This window comes from Sciurus vulgaris, assembly GCF_902686455.1.
Source record: "Sciurus vulgaris genome assembly, chromosome: 12".
In the NCBI taxonomy this organism is placed as follows: Eukaryota; Metazoa; Chordata; class Mammalia; order Rodentia; family Sciuridae; genus Sciurus; species Sciurus vulgaris.
The window spans coordinates 80,311,163-80,323,888 of record NC_136473.1 but is presented as its reverse complement, the minus strand read 5'-3'; the positions used below and the strand labels follow the sequence as shown (position 1 = coordinate 80,323,888).

Sequence of the window (12,726 nt, the reverse complement as noted above, 5' to 3'; positions counted from 1 at the left end):
GTGTGGCCACCTGGACCAACTGGGGAGATAGGTGACCGGCGGTCAGAGCGTGTCCTTGATGCTTCCTCACTAGGTGACCTCAGCTTCTCTGTGCTTTAGTTCCTCATCTGTAAAGTAGTGGAAATAATAGTGCCTCTGGCAAGGAACACTAAATGAGGTAACGCAGGAAAAGCCTCTACTGCATCCTATTGATTAAATGGCAGCATAAAGAAGAGGTGCCGAGTCAGAAGGAGAGCAGAGGCTGGTTGCAGGGTCCCGTGCCTCCAGTTTTCCTCCCTGCTCTGTCTTGGTTGGGATTTCACGGAAGCTGCTAAGAAGCAAAACTGCAAGGCTGGGGAGTCCCCCTTGCAGCCTGGGTAACCCCTCCCTGTGCATCTTGTTTCCTCCCCAACGTGGCCCCTCTTGGTATAGGGGCTCCAAGGTCCTGGCTCTACCTGCTGTCCTCTGAGAGAGGCCGCAGCCGTTGTCCTGGTCTCTCTCTGCTCATTTCGCACACTCACGTTCCTGTCTAACTGGCTACGGAACCTTATGGTCAATTCAGTGGACTTCAGCTCAGGATGGAGCTGTGGCATTCAACTGTTCCTGGCAAAGCATTTGATATATATTAGTGCTTTGCAAATGACAGTTATTTCTCTTAGAAAATATTGAATTGTCCCAAAAGTTCAAGCCGAGTCTGCCCTTCTTACTTCTATGACATTTTTAAAAGAGGCTAACACAACATCTGGCATCTAAAAGCTTTTCAGAAATATGCACTGAGAGGGTGAAGGAAGGGTTGGCTAAGTGTTTATTTTTCTCTTTTTGAGTTTTGCTGTGCTTGGCTGCCCTCAGTTCTGCAGAGTAGCCACTCGGGGGCAGCAGCAGTTAAGACAACAACATCGAGGACCACAAGATCCCGAATACTGGTTGACAAAAGAGAGAATGGTGGAAGAAGAATGTTAAAATGACTAAAATACTCAGTTGTTCTTTAGCTCTTGGGCGCCAAAGGAAAGGGGATGTGTAGATAGTTGGACTGAAGTTAGACTTAAAGAAGAACTTCCAGAACACAAAGTTTGTTAACTAGTTTTTATACAGCCTACTTTTTTTTTTTTTTTTTTTTTTAAGACCTTGTCTACAGCCGCCCCAAACAGAACAGATATAAAAGAGCTTATCCAGTCCGAGACCTATGTGACTCCACTGGGTCCCCCTAAGATAAACTCAGTCTGCCTCCAATGACTCCATCCTTGCAGATGCAATCGTAAAATAACTTTATTGGTCAGGTTAGCCACCACTCATGCTTTTCCTGTTACGAGGATCCTTTATAGGGACATGATGGTGTCCACATGCAGATGCTTTCTGGAGAGCCCTGGGGCAGGGGCAGCCTTGCCCTCACATCAGAGCTCCCTGGTTGAAATGAGCTGGTTTGGCTTTTGTGGATTTTAGGGTCTGGAACCAAGAACGTAGTCCAAGTACCCCTCTTCACTTTCCAGGGAAGTGGCTCCCAAGCACACCCAGAATCAGGGATGTAATGACATCTTAGTGGGGGCCTGACTCAGGCTCATGCTCCTTAACTGGTCTTTGCCTCTGGCTGCCCAAATGGCTCTATCCCAAAGTGCCCCCCAAAGTGGGTGGGCTAGGCCCGGGCAATGTCACCTTTCAGACATGGGAAGAATTAATTGCTTTCCAGCCAAGCTGTGACGCCACAGGCATCTTCCGAAATGAGGTACAGCTCAGAGGTGTGAAAGCAGAAGGGTTCGTGCCCGGCACAGGCCAGGTTTGGCTGCCTGGCCTGGGCTTCAGGGACCACACTGAGCACCTCCAGCAGAGCTGGTGCCTTTGACTCTGGTCTTAGGACAAATCAGTTCATACAGATGAACCACATCCTCCTGGCAGCGGGCAGGTCCAGGTTGGCTGGAAGACTCCCATCAGCATGTGAAATCATCCTGCTTGGATCAAAGGAGAGGACAGCTAGCTTTATTGCACTTTGAAAACCACAAGGCTTCCACCTTTGAGGATAAATATCCAGGAAGGGATGCAGAGAGCATGCGGGGCCAGAATGAAAGTGCTGGGGCAGCCCCTTCAGTTCAGCCAGTTTCAGGTGTGTTGGCCCCTGGTATGGATGCCGATGCCGATCAAAGTCTGGCCTGTCCTCCTGTGATATCTGATCTGCCTTTAAAGAGCTGCTCAGCTGCTAAAATACAGCCCCAGAAGTTTATCTAAGCCTGAGGTTACTGTTTCCTCCGGCATCAGGTCATGAATGCTATCATAACAGCAATGACCTCCGGTCTAGTGGCTTTCCAAAGGGTGAGACTGGAAAGGCATAGAGGTGACTCTCGGTATTCATGCAACCTCAGACAAATGTGGCTCTCTCCACAGATGGCTGGGCAGATGCCCACAAGCCTTAGAGTTTCCTGAGGCCTAGGGGAAGCCTCTGTGAAGAGGTGAGAGGACTAGGTGGACTTTGGAAGAGGCGGTTGGGCAAGAGGTATATTTTGAGGAGCAGTGAATGGGAGCCCAGAGTAACTGCACGACTGGCCCAAGCACAGGCAGAGATCTGTCAAGCGCTGCTCAGAGTCAGACGGTTTGAAAGGTATGGGTACGGGATACAGGGCCCGAACAACTTTTAAAGTTCCACAACATCAGGTCGTCAAAGAGAGTCAAGAGGAGCGAGATATTCTGGGGTTGGGACATCCAGGGATTATTCCCCCTGCTGCCACTTTTGTCCCTACAGACTCGAGAGCTTCTACCTACATTCTCAGCAGAAGCCTGCCTGGCCCCTACCCCCCTCCCTCTTAGTGCTGCCTACAGGGAAGAAGCCTAAAGAGGAAGCCGTGGACTTCTGTCACGTGGTTGTCTCAGACCTTCCAGCAAAAGCCAAACCAAACCATGAAGCCAAATGCAGTGGGAATGTGGGGACTGTACACCAGGGCCCAGTGCAAGGGCCCCTCAGATCTCGATGAGGCTGGCCAGGCGCAGGCAGAGCGGAGCGTCCACAGGCATGGCACTGCGCTTGATCTCGTTCCCGTCCAGGCGCAGCACCTGCAGCTTGGAGAAGTTCATGACGTCCACCACGGTGCAGAAGCTGCTGATGGAGAACTCTGGGGGACGAAAGGGGGCAGCCCGGATCAGGGACAGGACGTGCAGTGAGGTTAGGTGGCTTCTTTGAAGCTACTCAGATAAAGATTTCTGACGCAAGGGGCGGAAATTGGGGAGGTGGGGGTAGGTGTTTCCCAGTTTCGTAGTCATATCGACCTCTACCATTAGGGGACAGAACTAGGGACAGAGCTGCGGGCAGGGAGCTATGTCTGCTTCTGTAGTTCAGCCACCCACCCCCTCCACCCCCCAGCCTGTACTTTGCTCTTCAGGCCCTGAATGTCCTTGAGTGTCCTTCCTGCCTCTCCGCCTCCTGTCTGCGGACAGCAGGGGGAAGCAAAGACCAAAGAAGTAGCCACAGCCCAGCTGTAGCCACTCCGCAGTTCCTGATCGCTTTTGGAGAGGGAGGACTTTCCTGAATTGCTATGAGAAAGAGGGCTGAGGAAACGGAGGGACTTAAGTCTTGAATATCTCCTACCACGTCGCAGATAGAGAAAGTGGCGGGAAATTAAAGAAGGAAATCCTGGGCTGAGAGACAAGCGTCTGTGTGCCAGAGCTTTGAGCTCTGTTACTGCCAGAGCAGTGAGCGAGGTTAAGGTTCAAGACGGCTGTGAACTCCAGCGAGCCAGCTGCTGTGGACCTCAAAGTCAAATAAGTAAGCCCCTGCTCAGTTTGATCACAGGCCACCTCTTCTTTTAATCTGGAAAGTCCCTTTTGTCATGATTTTCCCCCAAAGCACGTAATAGTTCTTTTTTTTTTTTTTGGTACCAGGGATTGAACCCACGGGCACTAAACCACTGAGCCACATCCCTAACCCTTTTTTATACTTACAGACAGGGTCTCACTGAGTTGCTTAGGGCCCTGCTGAGTCTGGTTTTGAACTTTCAATCCTCCTGCCTCAGCCTCCTGAGCCCCTGGGATTACAGGCATGTGCCACAGCGCCCAGCAATAATTCTGTTTTTAACAAGCCCTTCCACAGCCTGGCTCTGGCTGTCCTCTCGTGGACAAACTAGCTCTTCCCCGGTTGTCCTACTGGACGGATCAACCACCTCTGTCTCCAGTCTACTGAGTCAGTAACTTGAAAGGAAAAAGCCAAGAACTCAGAACTGCAGCAGGGACAACAGAAGTCCCCAGTGAACACAAACAGTGCCTCTAAGGGCCACCTTAGGCTGTGGTGGGTGAGTGTTCAGGAGACTGCTCTGTTCTCTGCAAAGGGGGTCTGGCGGGTGACACAGGTGCACACTGGGAGTCAGGGGCTTCCCTCAGCTTGCAAAGGTGTCAAGGAGTCTTTTTCAATAGAAAATTCAGGCCCAAAGAAAAATCAGACGCTTGGAACAGTGGAGGAGACAAGGAAATCCCTTCACAGAGGGGCAGGAGATCTGGATGCTTTTTAAACATTTCCTTTCTGTTTGCACGGAAGAGATTAAGGGTGGCAGACAGCCGGCAGAGCCTGGCTCGCCCCTGGATCTGTGCTGTCTGTGTACAGGGGTGTGGGTGGGTGGGGGTGAACCCAGCTGAAATATTCCTTCCAACTCTGGGTCTGACCGAATGGCTCAGTGATAGATTCTTTCCCAGCCTGGAGCCCTCAGACTGTCTGCTAAAATCCTGGATCCCAGCTGTGGGTACATAAATATGGGGCATACTTGTGGGGAGCTAGACACCCAGTGTAATGGCGTCTAGCCACATGCTGGGCACTGGGAGCCCCCCTCTGTCTTTCCCAAGTCCAGGAATAGGACAGGGCTTCTGCGTGGGGGCTCTGGTAGATATTTTCCAGCTCAGATTAAATACTGACATAAGTCTTTCCAAATTCCTCCTGGTGTACCCACCCTGCTGCCCTGGATCCGAGAGCTTCCGAATAACATTCCAGGCTATGTTTCCTTGCTGTTGCCAGGCTGGAAAAAGTGAGGAAGACTCTGGTGGGAGGGACCCTGTCTTACTCCCTGCAGCCTTGGAGTTACTGTTCTTTTAGCCCTTTCCTCGGAAAGCTACTTTGATCTCACTGTCACCCCCCTAAGTTCCTGGCTGGCTGTGCAGGGAGATGTTCTTCTTATTTCCCTAGGAGAGGGGACCAGCTTGGGATGTTGTTTTCCTGTTCAGGGTCTGGGTCAGAGAGAGACTCCTCATTCTCAGTTAAGGGTGCCTGGCTGGAGGTCCTTTGATATTGAAGGTAGGAGTTCAAGGTCCTACTCTCTGCAGTCTGGATGACTTTGAGAGACACATTTCCTTCTCTGTGCCTCAGTTTCCTGATCTTTGCAACGCAAAAAGCAACAACAAAAACTGTACCTGCCAACTTCCAAGTAGCAATAAGAAAAGTCACTATGCATTGGTTTTTAAATTATGTGCTAGGTTCTGGATCAAGCATGTTACGTATATCAATTTACTAATTTAAGAAAGATAAGCCAAGTTGGGTGTAGTGATGCATGCCTGTGATCTCAGCAACTCGGGAGTCTGAGGCAGGAAGATCACAAGTTCAAGGGCAGTCTGGGCAATTTAATGAGACCCTGTCTCAAAATAAATGTTAAAAAGGAACTGAGGCTGAGTGTGGCACATGCCCGTAATCCCAAGTTCAGAAGTTTGAGGTCAGTCTCTGCAATTTAGCAAGGCCCTCTCTCATAAAAAAAAAAAAAAAAAAAAAAAAAAAAAGGCATTGGAGATTGGAGTCATTTTGCTTAAAGAAAAGACTAGAGCAAGACTAAACAATAACTACTAAAGGGAATTAAATTGCATACAAGGGATCTGGGGTAAATGCTGAAAATTTTAGGTTGCCTAAATGGAGAACTTTCTTTCTTTTTGGTAATGGAGATTGAACCCCGGGTTACTTAACCACTGAGCCACATCCCCAGCCATTTTTTAATATTTTGAGACAGGATCTCGCTAAGTTTCTTAGAGCCTTGCTAAAGTGCTGAAGCTGGACTCAAACTTGCACTCTTTCTGCCTCAGCCTCCCTAGTTGCTGGGTCTACAGGCGTGTGCCGCCATGCCCAGATGAATGAGGAACTTCCTTGCAGGACCTTGGAACATGCATTAAGTAATTTTATTTTCTGAAAAGCTTTGGCGGAGGTGGACCACCTTGTATTTGAGTGGCAGATGTGATTCTTCATGAAGGCAGAGAGGTGACAGGATGCTGTGACAAGTCTTCCCTCCCCCACCTTTCTCTAATTGTATAGTTAGGCGTTAACTGGTTCTTTCTCAGGACAGCTGCTCTTTGCTGTCACATTTTCAGGGTCAAACCTGGATGAAGTTGGCATATATTTCTGAGGTGACACCCTTCCTGGATCCAGAGCAGGAGGCAGGTAAGAAGTGCAAACTGCTAGGCAGGACGTGAAGGCGTGAGCAAAACTGCGCATGCGCATCTTCAAGATGTCTTAAAGAACCCCGCCCTCGCCCGGGATTGAGCAGTCCTCAGAGAAAGCGAGATCATTATTATTATTATTTTTTTTTTTCCAAATAAAAACCAGTTTGGAATGTGCCTGATGATGTTTAGCACTTCAAACTAAAGGACCAGACAGGTAGCTCTTCGCCTTGCCTGCTCAACTGTCACCTCCCTTACTTTCTGGGGTTGGCGTCTCTCTCTGAGGACTGTCCAGCCCTTAACATCTTGCTAAATGATTGATCTGTTCCATGAGTGCAGGGAGAGAAAGGAGTGAGAGGAGAGGACCACTCAGTCTCTCTCTGAGCTTTGATGGTGCTGTTCCCTCTCAGCGGGCTCTACTTCAAAGCCCTCTGCCAGTGGTCATTAATGAGTCCCCCCTTTCTGAGAGAAGAGGGCTTTGCTGAGAGGGAGGGAGGTTAAATGCTGGCTCAGTACCTTCCAGCTGAGATTAAGACATCAGAGGCCCTGGGGTAATGTAAGCACGAGATCTGAAGAGGAAGGGAGCCGAAAGGCAACTAGATATTTCAGTCTGAATGAATATTTCGGTTCTTACAGGTAGAAAGGCAGCCCTTTTGCTGCCCTTAAGCATGTGCAGAGAAGTGTTTCTACAAGGAGCACTGCACTCTGCGCTGCTAGGCTTTGCAGTGGTCAAGCTCATGTTATCCTGGGAGGACCTCTGCCCTGCCACCAGGGGCTCCTGGGACTCCAGGGAGAACTGGCCAGAACAAGTATCACATTCAGCTCTGTCCACCAGCTGTTAGATTTAAAAAAACAAACACCCAAACACAAGTTGAATCTGTGGCGGCAGCAGTGAGTCAAGGGGAAACAGCCTGCCCTCTTCTGGTGGGGGTAGACAAGCAGATGGCTCAGCAGCCAACCTCTTTCCCAGGGTGGACTCTGGAAATTAGCCTTAAGTCTCCTTCTCTATGAACGGTCCCCTTACCAACCTCTCCAAACTCATCTCTCACAGCTCCTCAGTCTGTGGCCCTTTCCTTTCAAGAGGGCTTTCCTGGCTGTCCCCTATGGGTGACTTGTTAAATGACTGGTAACTGGGTCCTTCCCAGAATAGCTTTGTCCTGCCTTTCTCCAGCATTTGCCCACAGACCTCTCCATCCCTCGACTGAAATGTGCCTCTCTTGGGAAGCCATCTTCTGTCCCAGCCTGCTCCACTCTAAGATCCCAGCACTGCTGGTGAGGATGAGTGTACTATTCTGCACGTGTCGTACATGGTTATGACTTGGTTTTCAGGGTGTTTCCTTGGTACCGCGTGGTTCTCGTAAGTCTATTTTATCTGCATGGCCGCTAGCACTCAGAATAGGGTCTTTCCAGTGAGGCAGCCAACCAGCCCCACCCATCCCCAACTCTCACCGTTGATCCTGTTGCCTTGAAGGTAGAGGTTCTCCAGGTTGGTATTGACTGGGGGGATCTTCTGCAGCTGGTTGTAGGAGAGGTCGAGTTCAAGGAGGCTGCTGGAATTGAAGGTGTTGGTGGACAGGCCATTGTTGGTGAGACTGTTGTGGGACAGCCGCACATAGAGCAGCTTGGGTGACCCCCGGAAGTAGCTATCGGGGACAGTGAAGACGTTGTTGTGCTCCAGGTATAGCTGCTCAAGGGCTGAGGGCAGTCCGTCAGGCACCCTCCGAAGGTGGTTGTAACTCAGGTCCAGTAAGATCAGGGAGCGGAGACCCCTCATAGAACTGCCCACCTCCTGGATCTCGTTGTGTTGGAGGTACAAGGCTGTGAGGTTCTCCAGCCCCTCCAGAGCGTTGTTGGGCACCCGCGAGATCTGGTTGTGGTCGAGATGGAGCTCCCTCAGGGACCGAGGCAGTGGACCTGGCATCCGGGTCAGGTTGTTGTGGTCCAGGTACAGCCTCTCCAGGTGCCTCAGCTTGGAGAACACCCTCCTGCCCACCTTATCACTGGTGATCTGGTTGCCATGGAGGGCAATCCAGAGCAGGCCAGTGGCATTGTCAAAGACGCCTTCCTGAATGGAGGAGATCTGATTGTTCTGGAAGTAGACATACTTCATGCGAGAGGGCACGAAGGGCAGGTACTTGAGGTTGCGGTTGTCACAGTACATGGCTGTGGGAAAGTTGGGGGGACAGTCGCATTCCTGGGGGCAGTCACGGGGCTCTGGTGGGGATGGAGAGCCATAAGCGTAGGCTGGACCTTCCTCCACCCCATAGGGGTAGGGGTCGGAGGGCTCGTAGGGGTAAGGGTCATAGGGATCGTAGTAGGTGGACTGCTGGCTGCGGAGGTATTGGAACCACCACTGAGAGTCTTCATCATACTGAGCCTGGGAGAGGGAGCAGAGCCCTGCCAGCAGCAGGAGGGATGCCCACTGCATTCTGTCTCTGCAGGAAGGGAGAGAGAACAGAGAGGCAGAAGTGAGTGAGACTGAAGGGGTCAGTGGGGCATGGTAGGCAAATCAGAGGCTCTGAGCTGTGCGATGTGACCACAGCGTCGATCGCCCTAGAGCAGGAGCCCTGCTCTCCCTTCCCCATGTCTCCTCCTTGGCCTGCTCTGTGCCCTTGGTCCAGCTGGACTCTGGTTGTCTGGGGTGAGCCAGGTGCATTGCTCCTGGTCATAGGATCACAGGAACAGTCTTCGAGCTTAGAAGGAACGTGAAGGGGGGCTGCATTCTTTGGAGGGGCAGGATCTCAGGGGCTTCTAGCATGAAGGTTCTGTTGGGGAAGCTGGAAGGGCCACGATATGTGTGTGTGTATGTTTATGTGTGTGTGTGTGTGTACACACTTGCACATGCATGTGCAAATGCAGGGGATCAGTAGTAATAGGCTGCTCTTCAGGCCTGAATTCACATCTGATTTGGATTCTCAGGGAGTAACATTTCCTGAGTCTAAGGAAAAAGCCCTCCGGCTCTTTCCGTGTCTCCAAGAAACCTCCTGAAGGGCTGGAGACATCAGAGGGGAAGATCTGAACTACTTCTGGAAGATCTTTCTGTGTCTGGGACAGGCCAGGGGTTTCTGGTCCTGAGCATTTGGGGAGAAATGTTGTCCCATTTCAGCTACCACAAGGCCTTGGCCACCTTCCGAAGTGCCATCGTCTGTAACAGTCTGCTGGGTGAGAAAACTCTCTCTGGTTAGCAGTTTGTGGCCACACATGCAACCTGGTCTTCATTTAACAGTCACAAACCCTCTCTAGGCTGGGGACACCAGTGCGGGTGTGGCACTTCTTTTCTAGAGTGAGCACTGGGTGCCTGGGGTTGGAGTCAGTTGGTTTCTGTCTCCTCGGTGACTAGGGAAGCGTTAGCGCTCTCTGTGGGGATTGTGCAAGAGTGGAATGGGGCCAAGGGACATGAATGAGGAACCCTGGGTGTTGGAGTACAGCTCAGGGCTGGGGTATGCCCACGGGAAAGCGACTCAGGAAGGCTTCTAGCATCCCCTTCCTATCCCAAGCTACCTGTTCCAGGTGATGACACCTAGTTTACAGGCTCCATGTCCCCCACCCCTGCGGCACAGCCTGTCATCTTTGGGCTTATGGATAAGGACTGGGCAGGCTGGGGGGAGAATGCAGAATCTGGGGTCATCTGAGAGGGAAGTTGACAATATGGACGACAAGGGACCAGGGGACAGCACATCAAGCCTGGGTATGCCCAGCCCCAGTTACCTCCAGCTAGTGTCCTGTAGAACCTCTGTGGGCAACAGGCACCTCCCAGTGTCACCCCTGGACAGAGAAAGGTTAGCACCTTTCTTGGCCTGGAAGAGTCATGTGTATCCCTAAACTGATCTTGGGCTTGCTGGGCTTAGCAAGAGTGGACAGGAGAATGGAGTGTAAAAGCTAGCTTCAAATCCAAAGAGCTGATGAGAAGGAGCCCGACTGTGACTCTGTAGTCGCCACCTGGCTGCCATTCCTCCCAGGCCTCTGTCCCTGCGGCCTGCTTCATCCCGTCAGCCACGGGCTGCAGAGGAATGGGTACTCGGCTCATCCTTGGGAAGCTGCAGGCCTCAGACAAAGAGCCACAGTGTTTCTGAGAAGCCGACCCAACTGCCCACTGCCTGGGCAGGCTGGCTGGTCCCTGTTCTGGCCAGGAGAGAAGACGGATGGAGCGGCCCACTGCCAAGAGCACATTTTTCCATGTACAGTTTTGGGCTGCTCCAGGACCAAGGTGGCTGTCTGGAGGGCTGGCACAGTGAGCCTCTGTCTCCATTTCTCCTTCGTCCAGACTGGGCACCTTGGCAGGCCAGAGCCACCTTCCTCTTCAAGACCCAACTTTCCAGGGGCTATGCACCCTGCCACTGTGCCACTTAGGACCCCAGCTGCGGGATGAGTTTGGAGGACCTTCTGCCTGTCCTCACCCCACCCCACCTCCCAGGGCTGCTGCTTCAGGGTTCATTCTTCCATTGTTTCTCACAATGCTGGAGACCCTCCTGTGCTCAGAGTTGGTTGGGTGCAGTTTCCAGGACTGGTACTCTCTGAGTTGCGGGGAGCTGACTCAGGAGCTTCGGTGGTTCTTCCATGCCTCCACCCTGGGGAAGCCTCCTCCCTCCTATCAGAGTTGGGAGGTCAAACCAGAAGCTATCCCCTAACCTGGAGGGGTGGGAGTCCACCTCAGCCGCAGCTGCCTGACGCGGCCTACTCTTAGCACTTCTCTTTATTCTCTCCCTTTCACCCTAGCTTTTTTCCCTCTCTCTCTCTCTCTCTCTCTCTCCTCCAAAACTTGTCCCTCCTCCAACAGCATTTAGTTACCACCACCCCTCTCTAAGAGGTTTCAGGGACACTCAGGGTCTACACTCCAAAGTGCCAAGTCGCAGCGTGGTAGAGTTTGTGCGGCAGGGAAGTTGCTTCTGTGGACATCTGGTCCTTCACTTTTTCACGCCTGACAGTTGGAGGTCCTCCACACCCAGAAAGGGGGCTATAGGGAAAAAGTAAAATGCAGGAACCCGTCCCTCCTGCTCCCCTGCCCCTCTCCAGCATCCCTGGGGTCATGGCCCAGGTGGAGCGAAGTGACGTCTCCCTGCCTACCCCTTATCCCCACCCCTGCCTTTTTCTTTTATTTCTTTTATGGAATAACAACGGGGAAAACCCAGAGTAAATGACTAAACTTACCTCGAGCTGAACCTTTCAGAGTGATCGAGTCTCTGTGTCTGGCCTCCTTGGGTTGGAGAAGGTGTGAGAGAGGGAGAGAGAGGGAGAGAGGAGCGAGGTGGCTACTGAGAGTGTGCGCGTCTGTGCCAGGCCAGGGCCCGCCCCCACATTCCTAATCAAATATCGTGGAGAGAGGGGCCGGGGAGCCGGGATCCTGGCTTTTTCAGCTCTGCTGCAGGGGCGGAGCTCACACTCGACCGCGGCAAACTCTTTCTGTCCGCCTGACGCTATAAAAACCACCTCCTTTGCACTCACTTATCTTCCCTGAAGCCTTGGCAGCCCTGGGTCTCCTTCTGCTGGATGCGTTAGAGGCGCCCTCGAAGTTATTTGTACAGTCTCTTGTGAAGCGCCTGGGTTTCTCATTAAGCCCACAGAGGCAGATGCAGGAGGCGAAGGCCAGGCTCTGCAAAGAGGCTTCTTAACTCTTTCAGCAGCCTGGGCCCCCGCTCCCCCCAGCCAGCATGCGCCCTTCTTGACTCAAGCGCCCCCTGTAGGCAGGTGTTAGCCCAGCGGACAAGAGAGCATGCGTCAGGACCGCTGGCCAGGTGTCCCTTTCTAGCCCACCAGTGGGTCTTTTGGGAGGTGCGCCCCTCCCCCACTCCGCCGTTGGAATAAATAGAAAAGCTGGGAGTCCAACATTTGTCGATCACTTACTGTGTACCAAGATTACACACTTTTTCTCAATCTTCACAATCGTGTTATGGGTAGTGACACTTCTTGGGGCTGTAGTGAGACTCATGTGAGATAATGCAGGTGAGGCACCTTACCTAGCACCTCGCTGGGGCTCACTCTTTGGTGGAACTGCCACACCCATTGTACAGATGTAGAATTCCTGAGCCGGGGGAAGATTAGTTGAGAGAAGTGGGCAGCAGCTAGACCATGAAGGGACTTGTAGGCCATGAAGAGGGTTTAGTATTTATTCTGAATGTTTAAAACAACGTGTTTTAAGCAGGGGAAGCAATGGTGTTTTTTTTTTTTTTTTTTTTTTTTTTCTTTTTTTTTGGGGGGGGGTACAGGAGATTGAACCTAGGGGAACTTAACAACTCAACCACATCCCTAGGCCTTTTTTCCTTTTTAAATTTTGAGACAGGGTCTCACTAAGTTGGTTAGGGACTTGTTAAATTGCCTAGGTTGGCCTTGAACTTGAGATCCTCCTGCCTCAGCCTCCTGAGCTGCAGG

At 51.8% G+C, this 12,726-nt stretch overlaps 1 protein-coding gene across 1 annotated transcript; it reads right to left on the bottom strand.

Moving 5' to 3' along the window:
- Nucleotides 1-721: 721 nt before the first annotated feature.
- Nucleotides 722-11,769, bottom strand: FMOD (fibromodulin). Its single transcript, XM_079107834.1, has 3 exons — nucleotides 11,509-11,769; nucleotides 7,810-8,795; nucleotides 722-3,074 (listed from the first exon to the last, which is right to left on the bottom strand). Exons 2-3 carry the CDS (start codon nucleotides 8,786-8,788, stop codon nucleotides 2,923-2,925), a joined length of 1,131 nt encoding a protein of 376 aa, XP_078963960.1. The 5' UTR covers nucleotides 8,789-8,795; nucleotides 11,509-11,769; the 3' UTR covers nucleotides 722-2,922.
- Between the last annotated feature and the right edge of the window lie 957 nt (nucleotides 11,770-12,726).